The following is a 22565-nucleotide window of genomic DNA, read 5'->3' on the forward strand; positions in this document are numbered from 1 at the left end:
GTTCAATGGTACGGCGAAGGGTAAAGTGATTACCTTAATTGTAATAATCTATTCAGAAATAGAAGCTAATCAAATCTTTACTAAACAGAACTGAATTTTACATAATGTGTGCTTCTGCGGTTAAGTAAGAAGTGCATTCCTGCATTATTTAAGCAAAAAAAAAAAGCTCTATGGGTTTCTGTAAAGGAACTCTATGCAACACATAAATTATTCAGTAGTATTTGCATTTGCATTGTAATTTGCATTCTTGTAGATTACAGAGAATGGCGAAGGAGGCACTGCACCAGGGAGATTTACATTCTGAGGCATTTTAAATCTTATTGGGGAGAAGTTGACATTGATTTTGTTCCATTTCCTTCCCTCTGCTACGAGGTATACTGCTGAGATCAGTGACACACATTTCAAACTGTTGTTTGATTAATAAAAGAAGGGAACAGTGTACAGTGCTCACCAGCACTCACGCACAAAAAGCCCTGCCATTAAAAATGAATTGTGACATCCAGCAATGAGTCTATTTGATTGACTAGGCTGAGATTTTTTTATTTTTTCCCCCTCTTACTGTAATATTCTCATCATCTTTATTTATATTGTAAGGCTCGCTCGTTGAAACTCAAAAGAACCAGTCGGGAACGAAGGAGATGTCATATGGATTAAACACGAGGAAGGAGTGCGAGACTCGTGGCGCACTGAAGATTTTGCCTATTATATCTCATCTAAAAATATCAAGCTTGACTAAAAAAGAACAGACAACACTGAATATGGAAGAAGTGCAAAAACAAGCTCCATGGAGAGAAGGGAGTTCAAACACAGCGGCGGAGATAGTGCTGAGTGTGATACAGAATACAACAAGGAGAATGTACAGTACGGGGCTCCATTCAATTATAAATGAAAAAGGAAAATCAGTGTGAAATGTATGGAATAACCCAGATACTGAAATAAATCTGTCCGTCTCTCTAGAGCGACTTTGGCAAAACAACGTGCTTTTCTGGTATTCTTAATATTTTATGCGGCCTGCTGTCGTTTCCCTTGCTTGCTTAACGTTAATAAATGTAGCGACTACATCATGTGTGAGGGAGTTGATTGCGACAGTGTCGACGCTCACCCCTGCAGCGTGTCCGTGTGCCATGAGTGACTGGTACGATGCATCAAGGGGGTGGAGTAGTTGTCCCTGCAATGAGAGAGAGAGAGGAGGGCTTAGCCAATTGTATGAGGGTGTGCAAATACACCACAGCCCTCATATACCACATGTTGATGACACGCGATGTGTACACGTACAAACAAAGACACAGTATGTTTTTCTGTTTCAGTGCTGAGCTTAGATTCTGTCCTGAGCCAAATGGACATTGAGTATTTTCTTGTCCTCTAATGTTTTTGCATGTACTCTACTGTACTGTAATGTATATTCATATAATTAAACGTTGACAAGTGGTGTTCCTCACTTTCACAGGAAAACTGACGTTTTTCACTGAATTTAGCAGGAAAATCAAAAGGTCTTCAAAAGGGATTTTATAGGGTTATCCCTTCATTTACCATCTTGGAGCAATATGAAACAAAACAAGACACATTTACAGAAATAAGTCCTTCGTGTTTAGAATGGAAACAAAAAACCTATTAAAATATAATCTTAGTCCAAGACCTGCATTAAAAATGTAAGCAAATATATAAAAGTATAAGCTATGACAATGAATTTAAGTATCAGAGGTTTTATTTAATACTATCCATTATCATTTCCTAACAGAATATAAATAAATGATGTACATGTTTTTAATGTTGTACATATTGCATACCATGACAAAATTATGTTTGGGTAGATTTGCAGTTACTTCTTTAAACTGTAATTGTGTCAAACCCTGCATATTTGAAATAAGAGAGGAAATAAAGTATAAAAAAAACAGCAATCACCCTTGTGTGTTTGTTTTTGTTCATTTACACATGGCATTAAAGTATGTTTTTATAGTCAGGGTAGTATTGTCGAACAACAACTACAGTGATGGAAAATCACAACCTTCCAACTAAAAAATCTTTTTGCAGTAAATTTCAAAATTTGAATGCTAGCATTAGAATGCCACAATGGAAATCTGACCTTGAAAAAACCTGAATGAAACAAATTTAATGCCAGGTCAAGTATCTTGTTACTATAAACCTTACGTGTGATTTTAGTCCTTGACCATTTAATCATTGCAGCAATCTCTTTGTGGTCTCTGTGACCACAGGTTTAACGGGACATACAGTGCATTTAAATCTCTCTTAAAAGGTATCAGGTGGATTATGTTGTTTGTAGCCTGTTCCAATGCTACAGAAGTGCCTTGTGAGTAATAACATTACCTTAAAATAAAGTCTGTGAGGGACTTTAATGAAGACTAGGAAACATTCTACAGGTGTTGTCACACAGTTGCTACTGGAAGAATTATTATTATTATTTTTTAAACTAAATAACAATAAATAACTTCAAAAACACTGTATTTATGAATATACATCTTGGTTAGCAATCAAATGAGGTTACACAGACAGAATCTATGACCTAATTTATTATGTTTTAAAGATGTCCTGAATCAGTATGCTTGCTTTTGCAGCAAGAAGACTTGGAACAAGGGCCTTTATCTTATGGAGTTTGCATGTTCTCCTCTTATGTGGTTTCCTGCAGGTTCTTCGGTTTCCTCCCACAGTTTAAAAACATGTAGATTTGTGGATGAGGGAAACTGGACACTCCAAATTAACCGTAGATGTGAGTGTGAGAGTGGATGGTTGTCTCTCTATGTGGCCCTGTGATGGACTGGCGACCTGTCCAGGGTGCACCCCGCCTTTTGCCCTATGTCAGCTGGGATCGGCACGAGCGACCCTCCATGTGGACGTTAAAGTTGTAGAAGATGGATGGATAGATTTGCTGAATCAAACATCATATCCTGCAAGCACAGCTGAAAATCAACTTGGCAAAGACCTTGAGTGGGTCTGGAACATTCTGTGATTGTTGCAGGCCATGTCAAAGCCCAAATCTGACCAACCACTCACTCATCTCCTACTGCTTCATCCTCCATAGGGTCGCTGGTGCCGATCCCAGCTGACATACTACGGCAAAAGGCAGGGTACAACCTGGACAGGTCACCAGTCCATCACAGGGCACATAGAGACACACAACCATTCACTCTCACACCGACGGTCACTTTAGAGTGTCCAGTTTGCCTAATCCCCAAATCTGCATGTTTCGGACTCTGGAGGGAAACCTACGAAAGTGTATTGCTGCAACACATACAAAAAGTGGGGTGCTCAGTATTACGTTATAACGAGAAACTACCTCGTTATAACGTGATAGTTTCTCGTTATAACGAGAAAACAATCTTATCTCGAAATAACGCGATGTTTTCTCGTTATACAACGTGATAGCTTCTCGTTATAACGTAATACAGAGCACCCCACTTGTTTGGTATGTGTGGCAGCAATACGCTTCCAGAGAAACCATACACACACACGAAGAGAACATGCAGAAAGACTCTTGCTCCAACCGAGTCGCTAAATCGTGTCTTCTTGCTGCAAAGGCTCAGATTAAGTAGTTGAGGTCTATTAAGGATGCAGGTACCGTCCTCACTGGGCTGTCGTGTGTTGGTGACTCTGCTCTCTTCCGCTTGCAGCGGTCCTAGAGTACATTTATAGTAGTCTTATGTACTCCTGTTCAAAATTACGAATAATCTAGATCACTTTCATGTCACGTATAACATTTCTGTCATTTTTTTACACTAATATTTTATGACGGGAGTTTCACATTCAACAACAGAAAAAATTAATTAAAAATCCAATCCCCATCACGAACTATTTCTGTACAGGCAGATCTATAGGCGTCTCCTTATCCAGAGTACTAGCTTGACCTCTATTGCAATTGAAAATACTCCAGAGCGGAGGCTGAGTTCATTGATTATTTTTTATTTGGCGATGTAACACCTTTCTGTGAGGATACGATGACACATGCCCCTTTGTTTTGTGTATAACCATAGCAAGAAGGGCTTATGTGCTCCTCGCCGCTTCGTTGGGTGCTGAGTGCTGTCGGTGTAGAGTCCGTTTCACTGCATCAACATGGTGAGTGTGATAGTGAGCACCTGAACTCAACACTTTCTATTATGTGTCGCATTTCAATGATACTGCATCTGCTTTATAATGTGCATGTCCTTTGCGACGTAGCTGTCTATGTTTGTGTTCCGTTTGTGTGTCACTCTGATGATAATTCAACGTTGCTAGCCAGAGCAGGTGCTAGTAGCCGGCTAGTCAGTGTTGCTATCAAGCTAACGTTAGCTCCAATTTCACTGCATTGGATGACAAAAGTGTCTCATATACGTTTGTTATACGTTGTTTTTGGAATACTTACGGGGGCTGGTTTTATTGTGTAGATGTCGACGAAACGTTATGGATGTGAAAGAGCCATTCAAGTTAGCATAGCATTCACCTGGCAGCAGGGCACCTTTGGGAAGACGAAGACGTGGTGTTCACGCACCTCACCTGCTCAGTTTGACCTCAGGGTGCCCTCAAAGAAAACGCCAAAGCTTTTATAGTGTAGCAACGCGCAGTAATGTTGTATTTCCCTGGCATTAAAATATGCCATGGGGAATTAATAAACTGCACATTGTTGTTGGGTTAGTTAATTTGTGTCTATAAACTAATAATGGGGTGCTGTGAATGAATGAATGAAAGAATTGTCATCAGTAGTGATACGATTCCTCTAAAATTACAATTAGTGTCTTGAATTCCAACTCCTGCTAGGGGAATTTGTTAATAGTAACCTTCAGATGGGATAAGGATTTTGGACTTTTGTTATGACTGATGATTTTGCTTAATTCTACTCTTTCCAAATTCTGTGGAATGTTGAAACTGTAGTAAAACAGGAAGGAAAGTCTTGTCAGTTGTTCTTTTATTCTGTTCTTCAGCTTAACAAGATAACACCTGCATATGTTCAGATCAAGAGATTGTTCGACACCATTTTAATGATGACTGGCAGTGATTCTGATATCACAACCTTGAATTTCTTTTGATACCATCAGTCTCATAGTCTGTTAATTACACAATTGCACAGAAGCATTTACTGATTAGCAATAAGCTGTAATTTAAAAAACATATGTTCATATGTTCAATCAGTGTAGCAATCGTGCTACTCACATCCTGGTAATATGACAGTATGTTATCTATGCTTAGTAAAATGTTAATGTGGTATTTATGGTTTCAGGATGTATTGTACTAGTATTTAATGAATATTCATCCCCAATCAGATAATTCTGGTGCCATCAGGGAATACTAATATTGGGGGGGTGCAGGAAGTAAAAAAGCATGCAGGATACACTCAAATGGCAGCTGGGCATTCAATACATTGTTATCACTGGGTGTTTTTAATGTACAGTATGACCCATCTCTACCTATGGCTGCACTAGGGAAGCCCTGCACTTCAGTTAACAGTTGGTTTGTGAAACACCCGAGTTGTCAAGATGAACAACTTTTGGAAAGCATTGGTTGGTCAACAAGGGTTCTCACTGCTTAAAAGGTAGTTTCATGGTGAAACAGTTTTGAGTTGTTATTGATGTGGTGTCAATGACTGCTGCTTCCTGTCCCAGCATCCTACTGATTTCATTTGGTTGTTGGGTGGAGGGGTTGAAGCAGAATGGGCAAGATAAGAGTGTCCATGCTGGCTCAATTTCCCCCAGGCCTGAGATCCTAGCAGCTCTCCCGCAGAGAATGGTCAGCATCTACCAAGCTACAGCTGTGTAATTTTGACCTATATAACTTGACCATTACTCACATGGGGAATATTTTGGGTCAGACAGAGTGTGTTTGATCATGTGTCATATCTTGATAATGGCACCTACCTACTGTCCCCCTGTGACTCCAGAAGAGGTATTGACTTTTAGCTTTTGGAGCTTACCCCTTGCTGGGTGACACTGACCATACCCGTGTCTAATCATAAATCTAGGTCTAGTGTATGAGTCTCCTCACCTCTGTCACTATAATATCCATGTCCTCCTTCTACTTCTGGTACAACCTGACAGTGCTAGTTGTTCTGTATGAGAATGTTTGCACATGTCTGAGAAATATTCAAATAAATAAGTGAATGAGCTGACATTTTTAATTGTAGTAATGAATTTGGTTAGTCAGAATTCATATATTTGATTCTCACAAATCCCACAAGATGCAGGTCAGGTTGGATATTAATAATAATGATAACCGCATACAACATCAAAACTCCATATTTGCTCAAGGTGTAATATTTGAGCCAGAGCAAATATGTGAATGTTGTAATGTTCCATTTATGGACAGAAATGATTGGTAAGACACAGCCTTTCCTCCTTTGCTCGTTTCTACAAGAAAATGTGCAAATAATCGTAGGTTTTGTTATACCACAGTTGATGTTTTACAGTTAAGTTTTGTCAAACATAGTATTTATATCGTGAGCACCAACTGGAGGAGGCTTGTCCACTAACTTATTATTATTCATGATCGCTGCTCAATCTGTTGCACTAAGGGGCTTTGTTGATGTATCAACAAGTTTACAATACATACAAGTGGAACAGTCTGAAAGAAGTTTTTGGGTGGAGCTCTTAAGTTGGCAACATGGACCTGCATACACTCTCCTTGTTGATAACAATACTATAAACAGATGCTGGTGCAAATAAAATGTATATGGACACACATCCTTAGGGTAAACTTTAGGCTTTGTTGAGTTGGGTTGTCGCAGGTAGGTTTGTTAAGTAAGATAATCGTAGTGTAAACGTGTTGAAAGCTCTATTTTCAGGTGACGGTGAGATTCAGTGGTGCTACCCCATACATTAGGCCGTTCTTGGCAAAGAGGCAAAGATTAGTCAGCTAATTGGTTCTCTTCGCTCAAGTGTGTGCAGGCACAGATATCATTGATTCCAACACTGATTGCCAAAGAGAGAGGCCAACCCACAGACCTTATCCTACAGTGAGTGGATAAAAGCGCAGCATGACAGGAATGATTTTGGCCTCATAAGTCTAAGTGAATATTGATCTGAGTGTGCTGGGTTGAGATTGAGCCCCTCGTATTACCAAGTCTTGAGGTAACTCCCACAGAAGTGCTGCTTGTTCATTGTCCTGTCATTGTACTCGTAGTGACTGAGTGCACTGCCGAGCTGAGTACAATTTATTGACCACTCTGTTTAACTAATATTACTCCAATTACATGTTGGTTAATCACTAATTAAAACCCTTACAATTGACCACTAGATGTGTGTAAATAGATCTTCCATTATATTACTTTTATCAAGCTGAATGTGGCAGTTTAACTGGTCCTCACTGACTTGCAACATTGCCAACAATTATGGTCCAATGTTAAAAGGATTAAAAGACTGTTGGATTTAAAATTGTATGTAAAACTCACTTGTGATGAGACATGTTTCACCGTGTATTTGCCTACTGTATATAAATCGACTAAATGTGTGTGACTGCTTTATGTCAAGTGTAATTACTACTTAAATTTGATTCCAACCCTCTTCCTCTTTTCCACAGGGTGTGATCGGTGTGCAGCTGGTGGTTACCATGGTAATGGCCAGTGTAATTCAAAAAATAATACCTCATTATTCCTTTGCAAGATGGCTTCTCTGCAGTGGCAGGTAACGTGGGATCCTGTACATGCTGTTTCGATAAGAATTACAAAGTGCTTAGTTTCAGTTCTTCAGTTACTTTGCCTTTAACTGTGAATTTCAAAACAAGTGCAGAACAATTCAGGTCAAAAATGTTTACTTAGATGTCACGTGATTACCCCTGATTTGAATACAAGAAGAAAAAGAATCATTAAGTAGCACTGCAAAGACCAAAGTGCATTGAAATATTGGGAGGACCCGAGAGGACGGTGCAAGTGCCCGCCTCAATTCCTCTAATTAGTGCGTCTCATGTTTTTTTAGTAAACAGTTTTCTTAGAACACTTTTGAATAATTAATTCATCTTTCTTTTCAGGGCACTGCTCAAACGTGGTTTAAAACTTTCACCATAAGCAGGAAGCCAGAGTGGTGTGTCCCCTTTAGAATATTTTGTAATTAATGTACCATAATAAATACACAACACAGTGCGCCCACTATCCTCCTCTATCACACCGAGCATGCCTCAGGATGCTCTGACAGGAGGGTTTCTAAAGAAATTTGAGGAACAAAGACATTTTTTGATATTTTTCTAAACCCTAATGAAAAGGCAATAGATGCTTTTAACATCTTGATGCGTAGTCAAGTCGAGCTACACTTGACTACGCAGTTCAGTTGGAGTTAATTAATTTATTGAGTGAAGTGTGTGTTCAGCTTGTTAGTTTTAGGTGAATCCGTTTTAGCTTGCTGCTACCTGTTAAGTATTTAGTAAAATAATAAGTACTTTAAGCTGAGAGAACATAAAGTCAGTCTTTTTTTTCACCATTGTCCTATTGTTCTGTATACCAGCCTATGATAGAAACTTCAGTATGTGTCTCTAATTGTGCAGTAGAACAACAAATCTGATTAAAACCCACTGTTTCATCCCCCTGGCTAAGTCAGAACTTGACTCCACGTCGTTTTCATGTTCTTTGTCCACAGTCTGCGGTGGTATCAACACCCTACGGAAGATGAGTTGAGGAGCTTAGCCGGGAAACAAAAAGGACAGAAGAGGAAAGACAGGTAGGTTGGGGGTGCGAGGGAGGGAGGGATGGAGGGAGGGGTGGATGTGGTGAAGGAAATGAAGAAGGGCTATTGTTTTGAGGGGTGGGGAAAGGCAGTGGCACAGCACAGGTAGGAAAAGTGCCCCTTTCATCAGAGAGGAAAGCAAAGATGAGAAGCGGACGTTTGAGAGGGATGGAGACCACAGGCATGTCGGCAAAGAGATGACGCTGATGTGTTTATGTGGCTCATTTACAGCATGTTTTGAAGTGAGGAGACAGAAGTGTGTTTTTGTTGTGTTGTTTTTTTCACCGGCTCTTCATCTGGGCTCACAGCAGCTTGGCTTAGAAGTGGCCCCCGTCTAGTAGATGTGAGGAAAGTCGCGGCTGTATTTTTGGAGCCATTACTTTTGAGGATTGCATTCAGCCCAAAATCATAGATTCCCAAACAGTGTTGTGTCTGCAAAATGGTCGCATGTCAATTTACTTTAATTCTGGAATATGATTTTCCTTTAAGACTTCTTTGTTTTAAATAAATAAAAAACAAAACAAAACACTTCTTTCTAGTCATTTGGGCTGCAGGTGGAAATGTTAAAAATATGAATTTAGCACTGTTTCCTTTGTGCTCTCCCTCTAAATGGGAATTCAGATTGAATTTGCAGCTGACGGCTAATCCTCATGGTGTCCAGCTTCTTAGTTAAGATGGTTGTGTAGCACAGTCCTTTCTCTGACCCTATATGAGGCAGGTCAGTGCTCTGTAGCGCCACATGTTCAGTAATCCCTTGAAGAAAAGATGGACCACTGTCCTTTTGCCAGCTCGTGCCATGCCGCTCCTATCCTATTGTCAACCATCTGACTCTCTCAGTGAGGGGTGCCTGAGCTGCTGAGCCCCGGTTTTTTTCTTGTCAGGTGCCTCAGAGATGAAATCTGTCCAGGGCGTGTTTGGCCCAAAAGTCTTTGCGTGCTATTGTCCTGTGAATCCAGCACACACAAAGCCCAGCACGCAGGAGGAGGCCCAGGACAGTTCTTCTTCAGACCTGAAGAACAGCTCTCCATTCACCTGCTGTTAGCGATTTAGCACTGTGTGTGCACTCAGTCATGGAAGTCCTGAACTATTAGTTAACAACAAAAACACATGACTGGGAATAAACGATGCAGTATTATATTTGATGATCAACACAAGCAATATAGGGTCATCTTTTATCTGTGCAGTTTTAGCAATAATGGTAAACACATATCAAACACTTTTTTTTTTTTTTTATAGCTGCATCTAATCCAAAATGCCGTATATCCAAATATCAGCAGTCACTCAGCATATCACTGTTTTTCTGCAAAAGTGTCAATGGTCAAAACTGTCTTTTTGTTGTTTTCTCTGTTTTCCTGACCCCAGTTTGATGTTCTGTCCTCTTTTTTTATTTTTTTGGTCCAGGAAATACAATGGTCACATAGACAATAAGCCGCTGACAGTTCCCAAGGACATAGACTTGCAGTTGGAGACGAAATGCATCACAGAAGTTGACACATTAGGTACAAATTTACAAATTAAAAATGTTCAGTTCTCATATTTTAAATTCACCCACCCACACACACACATGCTTCACTTTTGTTGTATTGTATTGATGTTTTTAATTATGCTCTCTCTCTGCCTCCCAGCTTTGCACTATTTCCCAGAGTTCCAGTGGCTGGTGGATTTTACAGTGGCGGCGACTGTGGTGTATCTGATAACTGAATGTTACTACAGTGTGGCTCAGCCCTCAGGAGAGATGAACATCAGTGTGGTCTGGTGCCTCCTGGTACTCGCCTTTGTCATGTATCCTTACACTACATCGTCTTTACCTCTTGATTAGTGTTTTTATCGTCTAAATTAGCAACATATGCTGTATATCTGTTGGTGGGATCTGAACGACTCTTTCCACACTTTGTTTTTTTTTTTATAATATACTATGACATATGTCATCGGTGAAAATGTCTCTATAAGGGACCTGATTCATTGCAGCTTGATTGTGCAGCTGCAGCAGTTGTAATTGAGAGGCTATAAAATGACCGCGGGAGCCTCTGAGTGGCGTCGCCGCCGACACCTTTTTGCCGCGCGGCTACCTGCTATTTTGCTACACTGAATGATGGTTAAATAATATGCATTATCCCCGCCACCAACTGCAGGGATCAATCTTCCCAGTGCTCCCGCTCGAGCTCCCGAGCTCACTGTGGTCAGACGGTGTGTTATTTCCTGCTCATGTCGGAGATTGAAGGCCCAATTTTCACAGCCCAACAGGCTGATGTGCTTGGGGGGGAGGGCAGACTTTGGAACAGATGATATGGAAGTGTGATGATGGAGATGAGCGAATATGTTCTCCAATATATGTGTTAATGGACAGTTGATTTCAGTTTTCCTAGTGCTGCTCCGATAACATGTTTAAGACTCTTGCCCAGGAGAACGGCCTCACTGCTCTCTCAACCTGATAAAAAGCAGCATTTGTGTTGAATAAAACCTCACTTTTTTTGTCCCATGTTTACGGGGCCACCTCTATTGTATCAATTATAGGCAGCGACACGATAACTCGTGTTGTTCCTCTGCTCGGCCTCACGCTGGGCTTGGCTGCGCTGACGATTCTGTTTACACAGCTGTCTTCACAGTAAATAAGGGTTAGGGGAAGAATGAAGACTCAATTGAACTGAACGCCTTTCTTTAAAATCTACTGAGAGGGGTTGTGGAAATATTGCAGTGCCGTCACCTGAAATGTTGCAGGAACTAAGGGTTGAATGTCCATGTTGAGTAGAGTTCATGTTCTGCCCCCCCTTAGCCTCCTGATCAGTGTCAACGGGGGCAGAGTAAAACACTATTATGACCCGGATGGCACGCTTGGTAGCAGGGATTGTATGCATGCATGTACATTAAAGTACATATGTGAAAAGATGAAACATATTTTGTGTAGTCAATACACTGCATTACTATGTTCTACTTTTTTTTTTTTTGGTGCCGCTTGATTACAAATACTTATTTCCGCTTTGCCTTGAACTCTGCAAAAAGCAGTGAAAATGTATCGGCAAAGCCATTTGAATTTGTTTTAAATGCACTCGTGCTCGTGGAGACGTTTTCCCTTGACTCCGTCCCCACAGTAAGACCCTTTTTTCTCTAACGGCGCACTACTTCAAGCTGGAGGAAGGAGGCGAGCGCTCACTCTGCATTACCTTTGCTTTTTTCTTTTTTGTCAAAGCCATGGCCATTCTTATCATCACGGAAAACTACCTGGAGTTTGGTCTTGAGACCGGTGAGTGCTCCACCGTCCTTTTCATACAAATGACCCTGTTAGTGAAAACGAAATTGTATTATATTGCCCCCAGTGAGTGATTCCCTGTTGAACATTTAATCATTTCCAGGTTTTGCAAACTTCTCTGACAGCGCTCTACATTTTCTGGAGAACGAGGGTTTAGAGTCCCAGTAAGTACAATATCAGTATTCTTGCAGAAACGGAATCATTTTTGGTTTTCTCTCTGCCTTCATGAATTCTTCATGAAACTACAGGAGAATAACTTGTGTTGTTTTGTTCTGCTTTTACAGGGGTCCCATATCTAAACTCACCTTCAAGCTGATTCTAGCCGTACTCTGCTCTCTAATAGGAGCATTTCTGACCTTTCCCGGCCTACGATTGGCGCAGATGCATCTCGATGCGCTTAATCTGACCACGGGCAAATTTTCACAGTAAGTCCACAACAGTAATTTGTCTTGGCTTGACTCGATCTTTAGCTAAACCAGTGCTGAGTTTGTGTACAGTCATTACACTAGGATTTATGTTTAAATTCCATAGAACAGTGACGTTCTGCTGCTTTGGTCAGAGAGGGTTTCAGAGCAGAGAGGGTTTCTCAATTTTATATGATTTAAAACCTAATTTTACACATATACATACATGTTAGTAGAATCAAAAGAGGTATTTTTGTCACTTTATACACACTTTAAAGTACCACCATGAGTCCAAACACCCAATACTCCCACTATTTTTAGAGGTGCAGGTGCAAAAGTGCACCTTGTGAGTCAGATGCAGGCTTCCTCAGTTGGAGCAGAATCCCCTGGGTGCCCGTGTTTCCCCCCTTACATTCACTCATTCATCAGCGGTGCACAGCTGCTGCTAGATTATTGAACACCACTGCCACGATTTCACACGCAATCATTAATACCAATGATTATCATTCATAAGTTACACAGGTAAACCACAACACATAAAGATGTAGACACAAATAACAAAATCATGGCATCCTCACGGACACATGAGGTGTCACAGCAGATGTAAAACCCAAACCGTGATGAGAGTGCAGAGCAAGGGAGCATTTTGCATCCAGATAATCCACTTTGGCGAAGGCAGAATCTCCTCCCTTTTGACCTCCTCGTCTTCTCTTACTAGCTGTCATGATCTTACATCCTCGGACCGTGTCACCAGCAGAGATTATCTCCAACCCTGCAAAAATGTTATCTTCTAACCCCGCCCCCCCTCTCAGGAGCAGTTGTTTTGAAATATGTTACGACTTAAATTAAGCCCAAGATTTCAGAGCGCTTCCCAGTTTCCTCGCCGCATTAGTTCATCAACGCTGGATTATTTGATCACCTGACATGATAAACTGGATGACCGCTCGCTCACCTCCTCTTCTCCTCTTTCTTCTTCTCCAGGACTCTGCTTCATATCAACTTCCTGTCCCCTCTTATCATGGTCTTGCTGTGGGTCAAGCCCATTACGAAGGACTATATAATGAACCCCACTCTGGGAAAGGAGAGTGTGCCTTTGTGAGTACGAGGAAAGCAATAACGCTTTGCACCGTTTTCATTTGACCTAGAAACACACTGAACCACCAGTGCGGTGTGGAGTGTTTTTACTGTATGTGTATGGATTTTCTTTATTTAATAAAAACATGTTTTACTTTAATATAAGTAAAATTCTGCATGCTGTAACTCAATCAACCGGTATTTTCCAAGGTGGTTTATGTCTTTGTCTGTTTGTGAGCGTCGGTAAAGCACAGACATTTTCAGTAGATGTAGGTTATGGCTTGAGGAAGTAATTATTAAACAGTTTTGTCTGAAATTGTTCAGGTTTCTGAGCATAAACTGAGATAAATTCATAAAAATGTGATTAGAACAGCGAGCTGCTACAGCGACATGTCCTTTGTACCTCTTGTTGATCGGTAGACAGTTGCCAGTTGGACTCCCTTGATGCCCTTGGCAAGCTAATGACCTGCCATTCAAACAGGGCAACAAGCTGTGCAAATAAAAGTAACTGTAAAACAACGCGACAGCAAAGTTACGGCGATTCCATTAGATAAGGAATGTTTTCACAACTTGGAGCTAAAATTAGACCGTACACACACACACACACACACACACACATGGAGTCATTCCTGAGGGAAATCTCGTTGTTCTATTCTGTCTCTTAACCGCTGTCGTTTGTCAGCTTGTTATTCATTCTTAGATCGCGTCGTTCATTTGTTGCATAAGTTTGTATTCTGACACATTCCGGGACAGAGTGTGGAAACACTGACTGCGATACCATCAAGGTCAAACGTGACTCAATGTAACATTCGCTGTCCTCATTTTCACCCTTTTTTTTTATCTCTCACTTTCACCATATGCTACTTTTTCTTCTTGAGTCGTCGTATCTCTCCTTTCTGTCTCATTGTCTCCCCGCGAACATCCCAGTGATGTAGCAGATACATGACGGGGTTGAGTTGGTGGGGCTAGCGAAGCTCGTCGTCACTCTCTCTCTCTCTCTCACCTTCCTTTTTTTACGCTTGTCTTTCTATTAATATCAGGATGACTGAGCAGACGTATGACACGCTGCGGTTATGGGCCATCATACTGATGTGCATGCTCCGGCTCGCTGTGATGAGACATCATTTGCAAGCCTACCTCAACCTGGCCCAGAAGGGCGTGGACCAGATGAAGAAGGAGGCGGGGAGAATAAGTACCGTTGACCTGCAGAAGATGGTGAGTAAAATGATTCATCCCCTGCTGTGGTACTCCAATCATATATGTATGTAAAACCGTATAGAGGTGCAGAAATGGGATTGAATTTATTTCACTTAAAAAGCTCCAGTGAATAATGAATTAGAGACATGGACAAACGGTTGCTCACCCCTCCATTTTCCAAGCGCACCGGGGAACTACCGTGGCCTTTAATACACAAAAATGGATGTAAACAACTCTCTCCACTCTCTCTTTCTGCTGTTTCCTCCTCCTCTTCCTCCTCGGTTGGTTTATGCATTATTTTTATATGAGCTGTTTGTTTGCATCGTAAGCTTCCATTTCAAACGTGAAACAAAATCACTTGTGGCCTCCATGAAGCAGGACCTTGCCTAAAACACACATGAAAGGCTCATTCTAAGGCTGTAAAAAGGCCACCATAGTTCCCTGATACTGGGGTACGTGGAGGAAATCTGCAGTCTCACCCTTTTTTTTCCTTCCCCTCATAGCTCCAGTTGTTTTCGGTGTAACTGAATCATTAGAATCGGTTAATTAAAAAGATAAGTTCTGTCTGACAGTTATTGAACAGGTTGTGATTCAGTTGCTGTTAAATATTGAGATTTTAGACATTTCCTTGTTCCTTATTTCAATGTTCTATTTAATCATGTTTTTGGATGATTGCTGTTGTTGTGGTGGGTTTTATGAACTCCGTTCATCTCACATAACTTGATATTGGTTATTTGGTAAAGGTAAAACTGTTCTTTTCCTCAGGTTGCGCGTGTTTTTTATTACTTGTGCGTCATCGCACTCCAGTATGTGGCACCGCTGGTGATGCTGCTGCATACTACTTTGCTGCTAAAAACCTTAGGTGAGTAGATTTTGTATTTACAGTCTGTTATTGCACCATACAGTGATTTTCCCGCTTTGCTTTGTCCCTGGAAAGTGAAAGCCGTCTTCTTTTCCGTTGCTGTATTGCAGGTGGATACTCATGGTGGGTCTATCCTGAAGAAGACCTGCCTTGCACCCATGATATGAACTCTGACGCTGTGATGGCGGCGGCAGGAGCGGCAGCTCCGACGCCCGCCCCGGCGGTAGAATCGGGCGTGCGGGCGTCAGTGGCCCAGCTGTCGGTGGCCCTGGGCGGCCTCAGGACTGTGTTCAGCCCCCTGCTTTTCCGGGGCCTCTTCTCCTTCTTCACTTGGTGGATCGCTGCCTGCCTCTTCTCCACCTCCCTCTTTGGTCTCTTCTACCATCAGTATCTCATGGCGGCATAGCATCAGGAGCCCCAGCAGTGGCAGCCAGACCCCCACAGGGCTACTGTATGTTCAGCCTGATCACAACGAACTGATTACTGGGAGCAATAGAGGACTATTGACGGATGAGTCTGCTCCACAACTGCCCCCCTTCCTTCCGTCTCTCTCCCTCCCCTCCCCCCTGACCACCTCTCAATGACTGACCATATCATCAAAGCTCCTGGTTCAATCTCTAGTGCTTCCTTCACAGATGACTCTATGAACTCCTCATTGTTTTTTTTAATACGACTTTTAATTTGAAAAGCGAGATTTATAAAAATTTAATAACGGACTAAAGAATCGAGTCGAGGGAATACTCCACAGTCCACAGTCTGGTCTTGTAATAAGAAACTGATCCACTTTGCTGTATGATATTTTAATCACGTGAGGTAAACGACTTTCATCACAGATGCCAATCACTATCCGTTCTAAGTGTTCGTCCAGTGTGTAAAATATAGGTGAAATGATTTTTAATTTGGCAGAAAGTGATGGTAAAATAATTATTCCCGATTGTATGAACTGTTGTTTCTCGTTACCTCAGAATGAGCCTTTTTTATATTGACATCAGGAGCCAGGGTCAAGTCTACGGAGGCCATTTTGCACCACCATCTTTTTTCACAATACAACAAACTAGAAGATCTCTTTGAGTTACGTGACGTTCCCTGAACGCTACTCGTTTGGTTCAACACACAGGAAGGGGTGAGACGAGGGGATATTTCGCTGTTAACAAACACATTTCCCTTTTTTTAAGTAATTTCAGTGTTTTTTAAACTCACACACACATGATATGTTTCCATCAGCACATTTGAGAATCAAGATGTCTTTTATTTTAGGAAGCCCTCGTTGCAGCCTCCCATGGGTTCATGCTAGCCTCACGTCAGACACCTACAGGTGCATGTTACATCTGTTTGGTTGTATCTCGACATTTAGGGCCTTTGCGCTCAAAAACTGGCAACAGGATTTTGATGAGCAATACAGAGTTGTTGTTTTTTGTTTGTTTAATCCGCTTGATTGCGTTGCACTTAGCGTGCACTATTTTAGTGTGGTTTTTTTCACGTTGCTGCTCAAGTGCAAAGGCCTTAAAGAGTCGGTCTACGTCATGGTCCGTGCAGGTGATCCGTCAGTCCCTCATGTTCATCGACATTTTTTGGGAGGGAATCTCATTGTTTGTGTTTATTTCCGGTGTCTGAATTCCATTGCCACAGATCACAAAATATCCTGAAAGAGTCTTAAAATTGTGCGAGTGTGTTTGTACTTGGACGAGGGGGCGGAAGAACTTTAAAGATATTTAAGAGTATTGCTTGGTTTGCATTGTGACCTCCCTCGTTTTAACTGAGCCATTTACAGAAGCTATACGAGAATCTGAAGCCGTTTTTTTGTTTTTTTCTTCTTCTAAGAGGTGGCACTGATTCAAAGAGAGGACGGTGTATATGGTACAAGTATGTGTTAATGTCCAAAAGTGTCTGCATGTGAAGGATCGCCGCTGTGGGGTCAGATGTAATCTCAAAAGGGCATTGTCATTGAGTTCTCGCCTTTTATGTTCTGTCAGTTTTTTTTTTTTTGATAACAAGCTTTTATTGTGTGTTTTTTTTTAAAGTATTATTCCGTTTCTAATGAATCAAATTGTTTTGGTTTTTAAAATTGTGCCAAGTAAGTTGATTTCCTCTAGCTTTGGTGTCTGCTTGTGTTTTAAATTAGACTTACTGACTACTTTGACTTTGACGAGTAAATGCACACACAAGCGGTCACCGGGCTGATGTGTTGAGGATTGTTGGGCACATACTGCCAGGTTAATCACCTCTGCTCGTTTTATTTCATCATCGCATCCACCGTGTTTTGTACAGGACACATCTGACACCATATCACACACATTTGAAGCTTCCCTGATGCTGACAGTCTTAGCTTCACTGTTTGTCTGTTTGTTTTTTTTAAATCCTAGGGAATAACACATAATGAATGTATCATTCTTGCCTCATTTCTAGGTTGTTTTTAATGAAAATGATTTGTATGGTGAGTTGATTTAACCCCTGCACCCCCCCCCGTGACCCAATAATAATTCTACCTGTTGGAACGAAATCTAATTAGTCCTAATGACTATTTTTTTGTTTTGATTGAATTTGTATTTATTACACATGCTGAGGCCTGTAAACATTTCTTTTAACAACACACTCGTTTATTTTGTTATTGTTGGAGTGTATGAATACTTAAAAATCGGTTTTGAATACGTTGTTGACAAATCAATTACAGATTATTAATTTTCTTTCTTTTTCTTGAACGGTAATGATCTGATGTGGCCAGTAAGAAGATGCTGGGGGAAGCTTTCAGAATCCTTATTGGCCCGATGATGCTTCGTCGTCTGTTTGTTACCACTGAAAGTGTTTGTTGTTTTTGTTGTCATCGGGTTCACAAAGTACATCACACACGTTGTTGTTGTTCTTTCATGTATTTATTTCTGCTTTAGACTTTGTCTTAAATAAATTATGTTCTTTACTATCACCTTTTTATTTAGCCCTTATAGCCTATAGGTCTTATACCATTTACTATTGGAAAAGAATAAAGAAAAAAAGAAATTCTTTAATGCAACTGCCAATTAAGTTCATGTCTAATATGTTTTAATGGTTTTAAGAGGTACAGTTATCACGTTGCAAAGAAGGATATAAATAGAGAAACTATCAAAAGCTGTGGTCCAGTAACCGTTCATTGGTAAAACTTAAATTTTTAGGGAGTGTGTGAGTCTCATCAACCAGGGCAGGTTGTTCCAAAGAGAGGGGCCAGGCCCCCCCTCGGTCCTCGACCTGGATTAGGGGATAGTTAATAGGCCTCTTGAGGACCTCCATTCATGGTCAGGCTCATAACGTGAGACGAGATTAGAAATGAATTTGAGGGGGGGGGGGGTTGAGTAAAACCGAAACAACTCGCCTGTTTGAATTCTTTTCTGGTCCCCAACCACAAAAATACAAATATTTTATTGATTATCAGATAAAGATCTTTTATACTGAAAACAACAAAACAAACGCTTGTCTCGGTCACGTTATGGTACATCAAAAAGTTAGCTTACAAGCTAGCAAAAACGAGTCAAAAACAAACGTCTTTGGAAAGGGAAAAATTACAAGGAGGAGACAAAAAAGAAGAAAAAGAAGAGCCTTCAACTTCCAAGGAAAAGAAAGCAGCATTTAATAAACAATATCAGGATTCCTACTTAAAATGTCGCTACAGGTGGTTCTCGCGCACTAGCTAGCTAGCAAATGAGGCTATGAAGCCCTAATGAAACGAGCTCAGCGGGATGGTGGGTTGTATTTTTTACGCACTTAATATTTAATTTATGCACTGGTTTCTATACCGGTCTGTCAAAAAATAGTGTTTTACATGAAACTGGCAAAAGTGAGAGTAAGAGAGAGTGAGAGAGAAGCGAAATGTTGACCTCAAGTTCTCTTTGAAGGATCGACCGTCCGACATGTTCTCGCAAACCCAACACAACAAGTATCAATGACATCATTTTGATCAGTCAGTTTAAAAGAAAACACAAGATTGCACAAACAGTTTGATTTTGTTACCATGTTTAATACATAATGTTGCAAAAAACATGAAGAGAATCGAGAGGAGTCTCGGTGTGTGAAGTCACATCGAGGCCCTCGGGTGGTTTTTATAGGAGAAACAGTCGTGTTAATGTGATCGACATCACCACATGGACTGAGGGAAAAGTTTATTTAAACGTAAAGGTGATGTGACCAACTTCTTTAGTGCGCTGCGGGCATCAAATGTGTTTGTTAAACACATAGAATTGTGTTTATCAGCAGTGAAAATCTTTCCTTTGTCCTTTTTTCTCCGTTAAATAAAAAAGGTTCAAATTACAGACTTTAGTTTTATTGCCAAGTGTCCCAGGTTTTTCTGGAAATGGGGTTTTGAGTAAATCACTCCCGGCTGTCGCTCCTCGTTGCATCTGCATCGTTTCCTCCAAATCAAAAGTGCCTGCCACTTGTTGTAGCTTAGTGATGTTAGTTTGTTTCAAAGCAAACTAACCGCTTAACTTTAACCAAGCACATGACAAGAAGTCGGGTGTGTGAGTGAAACTGGAAGAAAGTGTCGCGTTCTTAAAGATCCTTTTGAGGGCAGAGCTGCTTTTTAACGGTACGGCCTTGCCCCGGGATTCATGCCCCGATGAGGAGACCGACCACATGCCCTTGTAAATACACACGGCGGACCCCTGAGTTGAAAATATTTCAGTGCAGATGTGGCTCTCTTAAGGCCTCACTGCTTTATTCTGTTCATGGAGATGATGAGCACAAAAGGTCCGCTTTCTTCTAACCTTTTCTCTGCATTTACAGTCGCTCCTTTGTGGCTCTTCAAGGTCTCGGACAGGATTTTATCAAATTGACTGTAGCATCGTTCTTTGTGCGGCGGCGATAAATAATTCTGTAATTCCGTGTTTGCGCGGCGTCAGCCTACTTGGAACGTGTCCTCGCAGCAAACTGGGATTGATTTAGGGCGCTCAATGGCCATCGATTTGCTTTTCTTAGTTTGGCACCTCTATTATTGTGGGAAAGGTTAGCGGCGTAAGATTGGGGGATGAAATTACAAATGGTCCCAAGCTCCTCTCAACGCGCACCGTTCTATGAGAATAACATCGGGGCCAGTTAATGCAGGCCTTGAGTGACATTGTCCTCATGAGCTGGAAAACTGGGCCAGCGCATTCATTCATAGGTAGACAGATCAATAAAACAGCTTCCAAAACAAACCGGTGGAGGGCCTCCTTTGTTCGTCTCGAGTGGGGTCCATTCACCGAGGTCCCTTCTCCACAGAGCGACGTGAAGCTCCACTTCAGAACTGGGGGGGGGGAGTGGAAATGCCCTCCCCCTCCTCCTCCTCCCTCTCCTCACCCCAACGCGACCAGAAGGGCTGAGAATCTTCTGGAGAGTTGATGTTACAATAGTGAGCTCTCTCGCTCTCTCTCGGTGACAGGGTGAGGGTTTCAGCCGCGAGCAGCAGAAGCAAGCGTAGGTTGACCTGACCTGGAAAAGAAAAGAGAACACTTTACTCGGCTTCAACCCCTCTGACTTCTTTTTACATCATTATTATTATTATTATTGTTATTATTATTATACTTTCTGTGCAATCACGTCAAAGCGGCCATGAGAGATTGGCGCTTGTCATCGTTTCCTCGCGACGACGACCAGTCACATTTTTAGGCGTTTTTTTGAGACGCCGCGAGCAAACTGTACGTCCCATTTTCCTCTTTGTGTGGCAAAACAGTGCATGTGTAACGTTCAGCGGTAAATAAATACTAAATAGAGTTTTTTTTCTTCTAGTATCTAGTGTGTCACTTCATTCTTTAAAAAAAATGTGCTGCCATTCAACATCCAATTCCTGTAAATAAGGAGTTATTCTCGTTTGGCGGGTAAAACGAAAGAACTTTTTACTGCAACACATTCACACACACACACGTCAACACACATTGTTTCTCCATAAAGCCGTTAAACGTGCGCTAACCAGTGAGAATAACACGAGAGGAGGGAAAAAAGAGCAGACACACACACACACACACATAGAGAAAAGTACATTTAAATCTCATCACGGTCAAAATGTGAGGTCTTGCTGCTGCTGCTGCTGAAATGGCTGACTGCTCTCGTGGTAATCACTACTGCTCTTACATTAATTCATCTCCAGATGAACATTGCCCCACCGGGGGCCTTCCCTGCTTCGGCCTTTAATTAGCAGCTTCACGATAAGATAAGACACTACAGCAGAGACACAGTGCTAGGACTGTGTGTGTGTGTGTGTGTGTGTGTTTATAGTGCTTAAATATTAACACTGACAACCTTCATTAATGCTGATACTTCTGATATCGAGGGTTGAATTGACGCAGTTTTAATTTGACATTCAAACTGTCGCCGTTCTAATTGAATCGGTTCCCCGTACGTCGGCCGGTACGTTACGTAAATAGAAATAATAGCTGTAAACGCAATTTTGGTATAACATCAGTTGAAAAAAAACAGGAATTTACAAGAAAAATTCACAAGATTAATGGCACATTTCAAATTAATTAGCACGAGTGTGCGCGGTACAACAGTGCACAGCTTAATGTCTAACCGCCTTTCCCTGAGTAGTGAGAAGGCAGAACATTAAGCTCAAAAAAAAAAGGGAACCTAATAGATTTCTCAATTCTAATCCACACGAATGAATAAATGAGTGGGGACACGTTTGAAACTCAGGGCTGTGTCCCATTTCTCTTCCATTGGACAATAACAACCGACACAGCAGAGAGGACTGCCCCCTAGTGCCACTGTCTGAGTGTGACAGCGCAGGGAGGCAGGAGGAGGAGGAGGAGGAGGGAGAGGGAGAGGAGGAAGAGCGAGCACGCTTGCTTTGAGCATTAGCAGAACGGCAGCTTTTCAGTGGCCGTCCAATCAGAGCGCACCCATGGCAACGCATTCACACATCCAGCGGCGCTAGGTGACAAATGCAAATGCCCCCGAGATCAAGGTTTCCTCCTCAGCGATGGCGCCGCACTTGTTTCTCTGCCGCTTTCATGTCCGAATGAGGATGATGATGATAATGAGAGGAGGAGGAGGAGGAGGAGGAGGAGGAGGAGGAGGGGGGGGAGGGGGAGGAGGAGGACAGGCCTTAGATGATATGGAATGCTGCATCATATAATATTAGTGTCATTCACGCAGCACGTTGACTGACAGTTTATTAAAGAAAAAGGAAGAAGAAGAAGAAGAAGAAA

At 41.6% G+C, this 22565-nt stretch overlaps 1 protein-coding gene and 1 long non-coding RNA gene across 2 annotated transcripts in view; one reads left to right on the forward strand and one right to left on the reverse strand.

Annotated features, from left to right (window-relative positions):
• Positions 1-3849: 3849 nt before the first annotated feature.
• tmem161b (transmembrane protein 161B) lies at positions 3850-18337 on the forward strand. The gene is made up of 12 exons (XM_058636790.1): positions 3850-4068; positions 7498-7601; positions 8547-8627; positions 10035-10132; positions 10259-10415; positions 11723-11874; positions 11984-12044; positions 12165-12305; positions 13266-13379; positions 14399-14573; positions 15321-15417; positions 15528-18337. The coding sequence occupies exons 1-12, from the start codon at positions 4066-4068 to the stop codon at positions 15821-15823; spliced, it is 1479 nt and encodes a 492-aa protein (XP_058492773.1). The 5' UTR covers positions 3850-4065; the 3' UTR covers positions 15824-18337.
• Positions 18338-19381: 1044 nt separating this feature from the next.
• LOC131463761 (uncharacterized) overlaps positions 19382-22565 on the reverse strand; it is a 42095-nt gene continuing 38911 nt past the window's right edge. The window contains exon 3 of the long non-coding RNA XR_009241117.1: positions 19382-20850. This is a non-coding gene — a long non-coding RNA (uncharacterized LOC131463761). The remainder of the gene's footprint in view (positions 20851-22565) is intronic.

Source organism: Solea solea, chromosome 8, assembly GCF_958295425.1.
Source record: "Solea solea chromosome 8, fSolSol10.1, whole genome shotgun sequence".
NCBI lineage: Eukaryota > Metazoa > Chordata > Actinopteri > Pleuronectiformes > Soleidae > Solea > Solea solea.